This window comes from Trachurus trachurus, assembly GCF_905171665.1.
Source record: "Trachurus trachurus genome assembly, chromosome: 8".
In the NCBI taxonomy this organism is placed as follows: Eukaryota; Metazoa; Chordata; class Actinopteri; order Carangiformes; family Carangidae; genus Trachurus; species Trachurus trachurus.
In genome coordinates, this window is record NC_139905.1 from 31,187,290 (window position 1) to 31,202,544 (window position 15,255).

General features: G+C 43.2%; 1 protein-coding gene across 2 annotated transcripts in view; it reads right to left on the reverse strand.

Moving 5' to 3' along the window:
- The window catches only part of igf2bp1 (insulin-like growth factor 2 mRNA binding protein 1), a gene marked incomplete at its 5' end in the record, with an annotated part of 69,802 nt that overhangs the window by 25,018 nt on the left and 29,529 nt on the right, over positions 1–15,255 (reverse strand). For both annotated transcript variants that reach the window (XM_083978081.1, XM_083978080.1), the window contains one exon: positions 498–546. In XM_083978081.1, the coding sequence (XP_083834207.1) occupies positions 498–546 (49 nt within the window). The remainder of the gene's footprint in view (positions 1–497; positions 547–15,255) is intronic.

A 15,255-nucleotide genomic window follows, 5' to 3' on the forward strand; every position in this document is an offset into this window, starting at 1 on the left:
AGCCATCACAACTTCCCTAACTTTATGATGTCACAGACTCAGCCATGACCCAAGCCCCGCCCACCTGGACACGCCTCCAAACTTTCAGGATCTGGTTTCACTGAGTATAATAAACTGAGTTTTTCTCATGATAACTGCTTTTAAATCTTGTTTTAACCTATTTCTCTTTTTTTGGTTGCTGTTGTAGCACTTTGAGATTTTTTGTTAAATATAAAGTGCGTTAGAAATAAAATGTATTATTATTATTATTATAAAAAATAAATAAAACAATAAAAAGATGTGGATCAGCCAATTAGAAGAGATCTCTCCTGATTGGGCGGCCCGACACCAACATGACAATACTAGAGCTCCGGAGTGAGCGCCCAGGATGTGAAACTATTCAGATTTCACAGAACAAGAAGAGAAGAGGTGGTGGGTGGTGGTAATTGGAGCAGTGTGAAGTCACAGTAACAGACTGCGTGAATTAACCAAGCAAGAGAAAAGGATGATGAACCTACCTCCCACTGTAGGTGAGGTGGGATGTTTCTGATCTGCAGTTTCCTGGTCCTGAGGAGAGAGAACAAGAGACGAGACGTTAAAAAGAATGAAAGTTCTTATAACAACGAAGAAGAAACATGCAAAGTGAAGGGGTTTGGGGAGGAGAGAGTGAAAGGAAAAGGAAAGAGCATCAAACTGAACTGATCCACCACTTCATCCATCACACAACACAGTCCCCAATCAGTCCTCAGCTACACTGCTAGATTTTTCCTAAAAACAGTTGAGTGGCAAATGTGGTCAACTGTGTGTGGATAGAATTAAAGAGCCAGGTCATGGACGAGCGTATCTGGTCTTTATAGGGTTGGTAAATCTGGTGGTGAGACGTTGTTTTGTTCAACCGCACAGACACAGTCTGGAGTGGTTGTTTACCAGTAAACACACTCTACAAGTGTGTGTGTGTGTGTGTGTGTGTGTGTGTGTGTGTGTGTGTGTGTGTGTGTGTGTGTGTGTGTGTGTGTGTGTGTGTGTGTGTGTGTGTGTGTTGTATATTCTTGCCGTTGTTATTATAACATGGATGTTTGGCCAGTCGAGTCTTAAATGGATAGATAGTTCACCCAAAATTGAAATTTCACTCATCATCTGATAAAAGACACACCAAAAAACATCCAAATACCTCCATGCTGCTCGTATGCAATGTCCGTCTTGTATTGAAGCCCCGCAATGCGAAATTGTCCCCCCCCCCCCCCCCCAAAAAAAGTCTATATTTCAAGCTTGTTTTGTAGCGGAAGCTTTTCGAAGCTCCTCTTCCCAGTTTGTCAAATTTGGACAAACTGGGAAGAGGACAGACCCTGGTTCGTCCAAATTTGACGAGCTTCCGCTACAAACAAGCTTGAAATAACCCTAACCCTTAGTCCACATGAGGGTGAGTAGATAATGAGTGAAATTTCAATTTTGGGTGAACTATCCCTTTAACCTCAGCTGCTTCACTGTTGCAGATAAACAACCAGAGTGAGGAGCCTCCTTACCCTCCAGCATCCAATAATACTACAAGGAACACAAAGAAGCCTCTTCTTGTGATCGCTCCAGAGCTCCCACACTTCATTGACTCTGACAAAGTAAAGGCTGAAGAAACTGACTGGAAATGGTTCTTTTGATGAATTAAGTTGAATATATACACACATTTACTGCATGTTGGTGCTTTTGATTGGTTATTTTCTGAGTAGTCTTATGAAAACGGCGCATATCCTATCATATTGCTTCCGTCATGACCAAAAGTTGCAACCAAAGGAAACCCAATCCAGTATAGGACTGTTTTTGTGCCATGTTGAATTGGTGCTCAACCTTTGGTTTCCTTACTGAAGCTGTTTATATGGTGAACAGCATTCCAGAAAATCCCAATGTGGTTCATGTGAAACAGTAGAGTGTCCCATCTTTACCAGCCTTTACCATCTCTACCGCTCCTTATCCGACCCACCCAAACCAGGATCAATGGCCCCAAAACCCTAACCAGCAACCACCAACCCCCCATCTCCACCTCGCCAACTAAACCCCACCCAAAACCCCCAGGAGGCTCCAGCTCAGATGAATAGTCTTTTGTGTATCCAGAATACCTGACCCACCACCCACCCCCCCAATCCAAAAAAAAATGGAAAAGCCCTTTGATCCTCAATCAATGCTGAGCTATATCGCTAACTCCACCCCCCCAACCTGACAAACACACATAAAAACGCCCCCCTTCCCCACACCTCCCACCAAAAAAAAAACCCCTCCATGACCCCAGTGCACAGAGTTCTACCTTATCAACACATCAAGTCCCCATTATCCTCTCCAACGTCACCCCCACACCACACAACACGCATCCCAACCCCCATCCAGCCATCAGCGAACTTGTTTGACCCTTGTCGTCGCCGCCAGCCAACCCCACAGACTACCCCCATTGGCTGAAACCATGGCAACAGGTTAGGAATGGGTGGGGAAATACGGCTGATGGGGCGGGAGGACGGACAACAAAACAACACGCTTCACATTTACTTATACGCCCGTTCACTCATCTGTTCCTCGGTTTTATTGTGAATATCTCCTGACTTCTACCTTCATGCGGGTGGTCTGCGTCGTTAGCACCGAACCTCATATAAACCCTTTAAAATGATGATTCTACATCTTTTGTTTCCAAGAGATCACTCCGCACTCAACACAATGCCTTCAGCGTCAGGCGTCTACCATAAAACAGCATAACTGAATAGCATTGGCAGTGCATAACATTTATTGATATGTTTAATTCTAAATTAATTTGCGCCACCGGAACGACAAAACACCTCATCCATGACTGCTTGTTGATATGCAAAGATGGAAACATGTCGTCAATGAAGCTTGAAAACGTCTGAAGTCGAGATAGAACGTTTAAAAAAGTGGAGCTGTTGAGGTTCCCTCAGCTGTGAAGGCGTTAAATCCACGCTCAGGCTCCGGCCTCCAGCAGGACAAAGGGGGCCAGAGAAAAAGGACGAAAGAGAAAGAAAAGAAGCCAAGAGAATGAAAAAGGAGTGTGGTCCTCAAGGAGGAGGAGGAGGTGGAGAAGAGGAGCAAAAGGGAGGGAAAGGTTTTGCTTCTAGAGGAGGTCAGAGGCCAAGGGTCGGAGGTCTTCAGACCAGACGGAGGTGGCCCCAGAAGCACAATGTGGTGTGTCTGTGGGTCTGAGGGTGGTGCAGCCTGCTACTACCCTTTCATCAAGCTCAATAACAGGAGGACAAACCCATTCACACTCCATCAGTATGATCTTAAAAGAGTAAAACTCTATCAGCATCATTTTCTTATCCATTCCTTGTACGTTGTAGTGAAGCCACATTAGATGGTTCTGGCTCCACTCTTCTCCTTCCTGGTGGTCTACAAAGAGCTTCACGAATACTTTCCCGACGGCTGCATACAAGAACCGTCCCCTTAAAAAAAATACCTTGTCCCCACCCATGAGTCGGTGTTCATTCAACACAGAGCTGGACCATGTAAACACAAATGATGAGCCTCAATCTGAACTTCTATCGGAAAAGAAGCCACAGCCTTCAGAAATATTCAGTATCAGTCATCTTTTCAACTGCGGTGACTTCATTCAACAACTTTTGTAACTTTTCAAAAGTGAGTGTTGTGTTCAAATCACAGAAAGTAGCCTACGACCAATTTTGGGTTGGGCTTGGTCGGCCAACAACTTGCAAAAAAATTGTTCATTTGTTCAAAGTAAGGTATTAAATCTGAAACAAATCAACAAAGTCCTACAAAACCATGTATGCATAATAGTGTCAACTTCAACTTAAACACAAAAAAAAACGCTTTTTATATATTTGACTGTTGGGTTCCACTGTTGCCTTTTATTGTATCAACCCCAATGTAAAAACTGAGGATTCAACACAAGCTTGAATCAACATGGCTAAAGATGCCAGTTAAACCTGGAGTGGTGAAAACTAATGACAATAAAACACTGAGTTTTTCTATTCACTCAGCACTCAGGACCTCTAGTGACTTTATTGATCATGTTGCTCACCATGAATGCACAGTAAAGCAGTGGAAACTGCTAGCTGTGATTTACCGCCCGTCCTATAAACATCTACATTCATCCACTCGGTGTTATGCAGGGAAGTTTCTGGGGAATTGTGCATGTGTGTTACGGTATGGTTATAGCTGCAGTGCTGAGAGTCAGACATTCACACAATAATCTACACAGTAACATGGGCATGATGCCACTCACACACATACAGTCATTTTAAGTCTTTGCTGAGTTATGACTATGAAATCCAGGATAATGTGTTTGACTATCTTGTGAGTTGGAAGTGCCTTATGGCTCCCAATGGAAATCCTCAGTGCCAAAAAGAAGTTATGTTTAAAGGGTTTGACTGACAACTTCTTAAGACCAGTATTTACAACCCAGATGGCCCATGTGAAAACACAGGTCATCACCTCTATTTTCACATGTTAACAGGTAAATATGAGTTTATATTGATGTGACGACATGTGGTGGAGCACAAGTTTATTGAGTTACTTACACGCGTTTACACGCAGAGCTTAATCGAGCTATGCTCAAAATTTGATTTTGGCGTCAAGTCGGACTTCTGTCCTTGTCTCAATATACATGCAACTGAGAAAATCTAATAACTGACGGGGTCCGCCCCCTCATGCGGCGTCACCTGTCGTTTCAGCAGGTTAATACGCCCCCTGTCCTGTTGACTTTTCTGTCACCTCATAAAAAACTGAATATAAACAACTTATAAGCTTAATAATAAATTCTCAACTGCAGTTCCCGACCAGACGCGTCAGTCTGGGCCGGATTCGCGCTGAGAATATGATACAGACTTTCTTTTTACCACTCCCTCTCCCTCCTTTTTAAAAAAAAATAAAACACTCTTGCTGGTCGCGCTGTGTGAAATGCATTGAATCGGCAGTGACGTTGGGTTTTTTTCTTTACTCTGCCGGGTTCGGGCGGCTTCTCTGCTCCTCTTTGTGCCGTCTCTACTGTTGTGGAGCATGCGCACATGCATTGTCCAGCTTCAGTCCGACTAAGGTGTAGGGGTGCACCGAATGGCATTTTTTTGGCCGAAGCCGAATACCGAATAAAATCAAAACGCTTGGCCGAATAACCGAATAATACCGAATACTGAAAGTGGTTATAAAGTTTTTAAATAAAATATATTTTTTAACTTAATTTTCAAAGAAAGTAAATGTTTATTGACTATTCTGACAGTTTTTGAATATTCCAGTTGCCGTTGCTCATCAAAAAAACCCAAGTGTCTTTTAAAACAGTGGTTCCTAACCTTTCTTGGTCAGATTTTTTTTAATTCATCAATTAGGCTGCTAGACATTTCAGGCGACCTCATTTGAATTTCAGGCGACCCCACATGGGGTCCCGACCCCAAGGTTGCAAAACTCTGTTTTAAAAGACATCGGCCACGGACAGAGTGGGCGACATGCTGCTGGGACGAGGAACTTTGGTTTTAACTGCTGCAGCCGTCTCTCCCTTTCGTAGCCTACTCAGCATGTTGTTGTTTGGTTTTTAAATGATTAATTAAACGGCGCGTTCCTACAGGAACGGTCCCCTCACTCAGTCCTCTCAGTGGCCGTGTCTCCGCTGCAGACAGGACGCACCGGCACCGGGCTCTTGGAGCGACGTGCAACAGTGCGCGCGGTCGCTGTGCAGCTTCCCCCCACTGCTCTTGTTGCTGTTGTTTTTCCAGCAGTAGGAGTCACCTACTAATAAAGCTCCATGGGGTTTAAGCTGCCGTTTCCATCGTCGCGCAATCGCGTATTTATCAGACTTTTTTTTTTTTTTTTATATTCGGCCTTGCTTTGCGCTCATTCCACCGAAGGCCGAATGTTGCTTTTTTTGCAATATTCGGCCGAATATATTCGGTTACCGAATAATCGGTGCACCCCTACTAAGGTGTATACATGACGGAGAAAATCGAATTCCAATCGCATTATCTGGGTGTCTTAACCGGAGTTGGAGAACTACAACTTCAGTCGGACTAAGGTGTTTACATGCACTTCAGTTGTCCAGTTATAGTCGGATTAAGGCAATATTTCGTTTTTTTCAAGTGTCATGTAAACGTACTGAATGTGACTGGACCTGATTTTCTTACACTGGACAAACTCTCCCAGGAAAAGGAAGCACATATGGTTCCAGCTGACTGCTACACAAGCACTCATCAATATATCGTCAAGCCTTTCATCCACAGTTTCACTGCAGCGTTCGCACCAGGGCTCCCAAGTGACTTCACCAACAAGTAAAGTGGGAACCCACAGTGTTTTTTGCACCGCACTTAACGAATGAGCATAACAGACTCAATAAACAAGGTGAAAGAACGCAGCACGCTTTAAGGCCTGGTCCTCTGTGAATGATCATAGATCTCTCTCAGTTCAAGTGGAGGCGTGTTTATGACATAATCAGTAAGGACGGATAAATAGAAAAATGTTTGTGTCAATACCTTCCAACACAAAATCTGATCATTTAGGCCACATTTGAAGGTGGTGAGTGGCGCAAGCGACCACATGAGTAATGTAATACAACTCTGGCGGGTATCACAAGAGCCTTGCTAAACAACACTGACAATGTTTAGAGATCTGTTGTGAGGATTAGAAATGGAAACCGCAGTCCTGTTCTCCGAAATGAACGAGCGCAAACACACAACAGAGCTGTTTTGATTTGTAGCAGTGACTATTTCTCAGAGATAAAGGGGAAACTGCTAATTGCTATGTCGCCAGCGTTGGCATTAAGTGTTATCGACTCACCAGTTTAGAAGAAACATTGTGAATTCTTCATCAAACTTCTTTCCCCAGATGCTTTCTATCTTTATGCTTTCTATTGCCTCTTTTCGTTAGCATGCTAACCAGCTAGCCCCTTCCCAGCCATCACTTCTGAATTAGGCCACTTCAGTTAAAGGGATAGTAGCATTTTTTTTAAGTGGGGTTGTATGATCTACAAATAGCCCCTAAGTATTTTAATTGCAGTAGAAGACTCTCTGCACTCCTCCCGTTAGCAACACCAGCCCATAGCCCTGCCCAGAGATTTACAACATACAGGTAAAACCTCTTTTAGGCCACGAAAATAGGCTGTTTCTTTGGGTCCATTCACAACAATGTATGTTGTAAATCTCTGGGCAGGGCTATGGGCTGGCGTTGCTAACGGGAGGAGTGTAGAGAGTCTTCTACTGCAATGAAAGTACTTAGGGGCTATTTGTAGATCATACAACCCCACTTTAAAAGAAATGCTACTATCCCTTTAACTCACTTTCTTGTTCTGAGTCATACTAAAGCATTAGTGCCATGGTTAGCAAAAAAGACTGCTTTTATGTTTAATTTGAATGAAAAACAACATTTTTCTTGGCATGTAAAGCTATTTCATCATGAATTACAGAGTTAGCCCAGCTCAGAGCCCGTCCACACGGATACGGGTTTCAGTGAATCCTTATCGCTTCGGCATTTCATCCAGACAGAAACAGCATTTGAAGGGGTGAAAACGGTATTTTTTTGGAAACGGGTCCCAGAGTGGAAAAATCTCAAAACCACATCTGCGTTTTCGTGTAGACACCAAAAACTTGATCTTTGAGATGATCTAAATTATCAAACGATTCAATACAAAGAAGCTCTCTCATCTCATGACCGGGCTATTTAGTGCGCTGGTCCCATCTGTAACTACTGCTCATTATGAAATACATTTAGAGTCAGTGGTGTCCACTATATATCCATTACCTGCTACCATTACAAAAACTTTACTACACACTCAGTGCTCTCAAATGTCCCCAAGTACGAGGCAAACACTGGCTGCAAGCTGAGGGAGCATGGAAGTGCAGGGGCTTAATATTTTATAAGAGCTATCTGGACAGCATGAAAACTCAGATGAATTTTTTATTTCTAATGGTGAGGACCAGCCAAACACCATCATTGAGGATGCATATTAACCTCCTTACCAGCCCAAATCCTATCATCTAATCCCATGTCTTTGGATCAACTAATTACCTTTATCATGCCACCCTTTGACCGTTTCAATAACCATCATCCTAGCCACTTCTGGGCCGCTACACGACAGCCATTGCAGCAGGTAAATTAGATACTGCATGAATGAATAATGGGGCAAAGACGGGGTCAAGTAGAGAAAAGTGTAAGCGGAAGCTTCTGAGACAGGCCAAACGAGCAGTTTGGCAAGAAAAAAAATCCATCACAGTAGATCACAGTCTATCTATGCTAACAAATTCCATTGTAATGTTACAATGGAGGACAGCCATCTCAACTGTACACCTATACAAGTTGATGATCCTCACCTCAACACTCAACACTGTTGCCCCTGGAGCCACGGTACAAATCAGAAATATATGTTTTAAAGCAGACGTCATGAAAGCTGGACGTAAGTGGTCTTGTGCCAGTCTAGTGGAATTTCACCTTGTCCAAATATCTAATAACTCTGCTAAGCCAACCAAGCTAACAGCTCTGGTTTAAAGGGATAGTTCACCCAAAATTCAAATTTCACGCATTATCTACTCACCCTCATGTCGACTAAGAGCTGTGAGAATTTTCAGAGTCCTCCGTACCTTCTCTGAGTTACGGGGGGCTCCGCACAGCAGTATTTGTCCATATAATGGTTGTCAATGGATACCAACTTTCTTCGTCCAAAAAGACACACCAAAAAACATCCAATACCTCCATGCTGCTCGTCTGTAATGTCCTTCTTGTAATGTCAGAAATTGTTCCGAAGCAGTGAGCTGAGACACTGGGAGCTTCCGCTACAAACAAGCTTAAAATATAGACTTATTTAATTTTTTTCGGAACAATTTCTCATGTCGGGGCTTCAATACAAGAGGGACATTACAGACGAGCAGCATGGAGGTATTTGGATGTTTTTTGGTGTGTCTTTTTGGACCAAGAAAGTTGGTATCCATTGACAACCATTATATGGACAAATACTGCTGCGCGGACCCCCCCGTAACTCAGAGAAGGGACGGAGGACTCTGAAAATTCTCACAGCTCTTAGTTGACATGAGGGTGAGTAGATAATGAGTGAAATTTGAATTTTGGGTGAACTATCCCTTTAAGTTACCAACAATGCTGTCGTTGCCTCAGACAATGGACTCCTCTCATTTATCGTGCTAGATTTTAGTGCTGCAATTGATATGATCACAAGATCATATTACAAATACTGGAACATGGTAATGGGATTAAATTGGGTTTACTGGATATTCTCCTGTTAGTTCATGTCAACAATAACTCCCCAATGCACACAAAAGTTAGTCATGGAGTTCCACTGGGTTTTGCGCTGGGGCCGATACTGTACGCACCTATGAAGCCAGATGAGTCTAGCTATGTGGTCAAAATCTATGCCATTATAAAGCTTGGTTGTCTAGTGTTTTTCAATTTGTTCAATCAGACAAAACTGAATTTATGGTACTTGGCCTAAAACACCTCTGAAAAACATCTAATGATATAGTTACTCTGGATTTATCCATTACATTGGCCTCATGTTGTACTGTTCTTTGCCTCACATATAAACCAAGGCCTACTCTGCCATCAAATCTTGTGAAAATTAGAAACAGCATGTCTCAAAGGGATGCTGGAAAAACTCATTCACACGTTTGTTACCTTTCAGTCTGTTATCGCAAGACAGTCACCCTCTCTACATTTAACATGAGGCTTACCACTGTCCTCTTTGGTAAAACCTATAGGGCTAGCTAAGGTCAGTCCCTAACCATGTCCTAGTTATGCAGCCGTAGGCCAAGGCTGCTGGAGAACTCCCAAGATGCATTTGTTGTCCTTTCCTCTTATTGCTCCCTCTAATTATCTATATCACACAATTACAAAATCCACTACTATCAGCATCTATTGAAAGAGCCTGAATACAATAATGTGTAAAACACTTCCTGTACACAGTGGTTCTCCACTATACCTTCCACAATACATTTCTCCCTGTGACTACTCATTGTGGAAACTGTTGGATTTCTCTTTGTTGATTTCACTCTGTTGATTTCACTCTGTAAAGTTCCTTGAGATAATAATTGCTATGATTATTAACTCAATAATCAATTGATTATTGAATCACCAGAAAGGCAGACTGGTTTATTCTTATTGATCCACCTGTTTATTTGAAAGTACAAAGGAAACAGAAACCATGCTGCACCCCCTCCTGAGTAGTAACAGTATTTAATCTGAAATTTCTTTTGCCTCAACAAGGCCAACATTTATATTGACACACAGTTTGAAAGGGTCCATCTTAAATTCTAAAAGACCAGTGCAAATAATTTTGGGAATTACCAAAAATCTAATTTTCTTCATAGGGAGACGGCACTTTGTAACTTCTACTCTCTCTTTGTTGCCTCTTCTTATTCTCTTGTCTTCCTTCCACCTCTCCTGCTCCCTTGCTCCTCTTCCCTCCCGTCCCTTTCCTGTCAGCAGATGCATAAATGATGCGAACGCACAAAAACCACGCAAGCGCCATTTTCTGCACATAAAATGGTATCTAGGAGAAGTGTGCAGTGGGAGGCTCTGCACCTTCTGTATTCTTGAGGCGAGATGCACAGTTTCTTACAACCACCTGCAGAGCACGTGATCAGGAGAAGACAGAATGTGAATCAAAGCTTGTAGTACCGTATTGCTCAGGTGTTTTGTCATATATACAGTGGTGGAAATAAGTATTTGATCCCCTGCTGATTTATTTCACTCGATCAAATGTAAATTAATTCATAACCTTTATATGATAATATTATTTATGGATTGTTTTTGTTGATATTCTGTCTTTGTTAAAATAAACTTTCCATACAAACTATAGACCATCCAATTCTTTGTGGGGGAGCAAACCTCCAAAATCAGCAGGGGATCAAATACTTATTTTCCCCACTGTATATATATATATATATTTTTAAACAACACAATAATATCATGTCTATCAAAGGCTCATTTATAAACGTAGTTAACTTCATCATTACATGAGCTATTATATCTTCATCAGTGACCCCTTAATTTAACCAACTATGAAGCTGTCTGTTTGTGAGCACCACAAATCAAAGATGATCTCATTACACGACAGTTTTAAATACACAGCAGCACAGACAAAAGGAGGCAGGAGAGAGAGAGAGAGAGAGAGAGGTGGTGGAACTGGGGGTAAGAAAGAAGACAGGAAGAGAGAGAGGAGTAAGGAAGGAAGGAGGAGTTAATGGTGCTGCAGGAAAGACTGAATTGTGGGTAAGCTGAGAGGAGCTACTTGTACATCAGTCATTGGAGGGGAGTGTGTGTGGCAGCAGTCAGCTGTAAATATGTGTAAATGCATAAGAGTGAGAGAGAGAGCGAGTGTGTTTTTACAGGGTAAATGAGGAGGAGTGCTCATTTCACACCTCCTTGCAACCCGTATGGGTGGCACCATTTCCTGCCATTTGGGATGTCTTTTCTCAGACAGGGAGAGCTGCCCTATCACAGCTACTGCTCGCTGATTGACCCACATTTACATGGGAAAAGATCATCCCAATAACTCCACACTGACCCGCCGGTCCACAGAATCAGGTCCGTGGCCCTGTGGTCTCAGCAGAGGCAGGTGCTGTCTCAGTGCCTGTTTAATAATCCACTGCCACGCCTGTACAAATAGCTCATAAACCAGTGGAAGCCCATGCATCGGTAGCGATTATCAAGGTAATCACTAATGTGTTTTGAACAAGAAAGCTTTTGCAATCCTAAAAACCACAGCCTGCTCTTGCTCTCTCCACTGTGTCTGTGACAGTGTGGCACTTTGACTGGGAGTTTTGGGAATAGAAAATCTTAAACACAGGTAGAAAGTGACCCTGCTCTGCTCTGCTCTGCTCTGCTGCCCTTTACACCCAGAGAGGATTGCTCTTTGAGTTTCATCATTTTTAAACGTTATATTTGCCGTCAGAGATATAATACGCTGCAAAATAAAGACATTAAAAACCTAAAAGACACAATCCATACAGACAGCTTATGGAGAAAGTCTTCAAACTTAATATGGAGATTCACATTAAATTGTCGTTTAAGTGTGTTTCAAAAGACTGTTATGGTGATAATCATTTAGAATGTGTTGTAGTATACCACAGACAACTTTATGGTAGTGCAGAAAAACAAAAAAATCATTTAGCCTGTAGCCTATATTATCTAATATTAAATTAGTTAAATGTTCATGTCAGCCAGCCAGACACACTGCTTAGCTTTTTGTTTACAAGAACTGTGTCTCTTCTGAGGCCAACTTATACATTTGACATAAGCTTTAAAGTTTACTCCAAGAGAGGAACTACCTGACTATCAGCAGTGGACTAAACCAAAAGAGCCTGTCAGAGGTGGGAGGGGCCCGAGAAGTTCTGATATAGCCTACATGGAATCATATTTTTATGTAGCCTATTCACCAACAGTAATAACTTTCTTTTGTCAAAACAATGTCAGCCTTTCTTATTAGGCCTGTCCCTTTTAATATTGCAAAGTATTTCTGAGCATCATAGTGCACACTAAGGCACTGCTGTATAAAATACTTGTAGGCCTGTCTCTGTCTGTGTGTGTGTGTGTGTGTGTGTGTGTGTGTGTGTGTGTGTGTGTGTGTGTGTGTGTGTGTGTGTGTGTGTGTGTGTGTGTGTGTGTGTGTGTGCCCGCGCTTATTCCTGCTTAACCTTCCCTTAACAGTTCTTTATTTTATATGCATATACTATAAATAGGTAGACTATACAAATACACATTTAAATACATTTTCAATTAATTTCTTTATCCTCTTTGGCTTCAAAAGCAGAAAATAAAAAAAATCATTTTAAGGAAAACCATATCATGTTTAACTGTCTATGATGATTTCCAGTATAGCCTGTTATTTTATGCTATATTTCCTAATAATGATCCTCAGGACTGGAGCTCCCACTGTCACGTCGGGAGAACAGGCTGCCTAACGAGCCGTGGCGGCTTGGGAGAAATATTGTTGATTACATGATATAACACGGATGAATAGGCCTACTGCCTGTGTTTGCATACGCTTGCGTAACGTAAAATAAAACTGTACAGGAAGCCGACACACACAGGCTTTATACGCAGTGAAAAGAAAAGAAAAAATCGGACTTATTTTTTAAAAATAATAATAATAACGTAACCCGCTGCTGTACAAAGGAGACGGCGGAATGAGTGGAGTTACAATTTAACATAGGAGTGGGCGACATGTTGCAGAGAGAGGGAGGCCTCAGTTCTGGAATTCATTTAGGGAAAAGGAGGAGGGGGTGCAGCGGTATGGGTCAAAGTTCAGCCTGTGTTCAACACTCTGACCCCGCCTGCAGCTGGTGCGACGGTCGGTCCTCCATTTTGGAGAGGCGAGGGTCTCCATTTTGAGAAGGTGCAACTGACTCAACCGACGCTTATGTAATTACATAATTACAACGAGGTTGTTTTTTTTCTTCATTTTTTTTTAAATACTGTAAAGCCTTTTCACGCATTCACCTCGTGATTAATTCATTCTCCTACGTTATTATCACGAGAGACGCAGCGGAGCGGTGTAAAGTAGAGAAGACCATGGCAGCGGAGGCCTGTGTGCTCACAGGACTTCTTAATATCACCACGCGTAAAATAAAAGACGAATTAAATTACGTTTTGTTTAATACCGTCAGACTAATTCCTCGTAAGCCTATAACCGGATAGGGGCTTGTTGGTGAGATGCTCAACACCTTTACATGCTCTTCCCTCAGCCTCCCCCTCCCTCTTTGTTCGCCATTTTGTGATGCCTATAGCCACCACTTCATGTTATGGACACACTGCAGGGCGGGGAGGGGGAGGGGGGCTGGGAGCCTACAGGAAGGCGCTGTAATGAAGCCATGGTTCTCATTTATAGACGGAACTTGCGTAAAGTCCGTGTTGTGTAACCGAACAGCTCCTGCAGGCTTAAGTAGTTGATATATTGACAGACGAGTCCACAACGATGGACGGACCTCGTTCTCGGCACTTTCAACAAATAATTACCTTCAAAACAAAGCAACAGCGTTATGAAATGATAAGAAACTGGACCAGAACATGATGGAAGTATAAATAAGAAGGGTACAGGTTAGGAGCGGAGGCCGTCGGTTACTTTACGAGCTCCTTTTTGTCTGAATTGGTCTGTAATTTATCTCGACTCGTATTGTCTGTAGTGTGACTGATCGAGAGGCGGAGGAGAAGACAGTGTTAACGACACATCTCATTATTTCCTATAGGCTAGCCTATATTTCCATATGTGCTGTTTCCATACTGATCCACGCATGAACCACATGTAGGGACAAAGCCAAATCTCCTGGTTCAGTAAAACACCACTTTTCTCCCCCTCCTTCACTCCGCTTCCACACACACACACACACACACACACACACACACACACACACACACACACACACACACACACACAAATAGGCTACGTAGATACATGTGTGAGCCAGTACGCGGCCATCTTGACCAGGCAACGCCCATTTACTACAATGAATATGCAGTCACATGACAGCAGAGAATTCACCAGAACGTAGCACATAGGAGGAGGTCCACATGCGCCATTACATGAACATAGGATCATGCAGGCGGCGTGTTGGGCTCCGGCCGCCTCACTCAGAGCCTATAGTGCAACAACACAATAATGCCTTCATCTGAACCATCTGTTTTAGCTCACAGCTGCCACCATACGTGTTCAGCAGGGGGTCGGCTTCATCCACCTATGCCCGCCTGGACTGGACCGACACACACGTAGATAACTCGGCGGATGTAGAGAATTGTTGTTAATGGCTGCAGGATACAATTGGGTGAAGTGGCTACAATGGTTTTGCTACTGTATCAACTCCAGAGAAAAAGTGTAGCTAACATGCACGCGGGGACACACCTCCCTTCGTGAGCGTGCACAGGCACGCGCGTTACTTCCAAATCAGCAATGTACTACAAGACAACTAGAAATGCTTTCAACTGCATCTCTATGTGAAACATGGAGGCTCACATCGCCTGCATTGCAACTTTGAAAGAGAGAAAAAAAGTATATATCTCCGTTTATCTTTGCAGCGGGCGGGCGCGCGCCTTCTGCCTTCCTCTCTCCCCGCGCGCTGCCCGCGTGGAGGAGGAGGAGAGCAGAGGAGCACGCGCGCGCCCTTCCATTCATGAAGTGCGTAAAAACTACTCGGGAGTTACTACAGCGGCGCGAGGGAAGGGAGGGGCTGACCGCGCAGCCAGGGAGGGAGGAGGGAGGAGGGAGGGAAGGAGAGAGAGCGGCAGAAAGAGGGGAGGAGGGGATACTATAGAATGTATGCCATGAGTGCTCACGCCTGAAATACATCATGG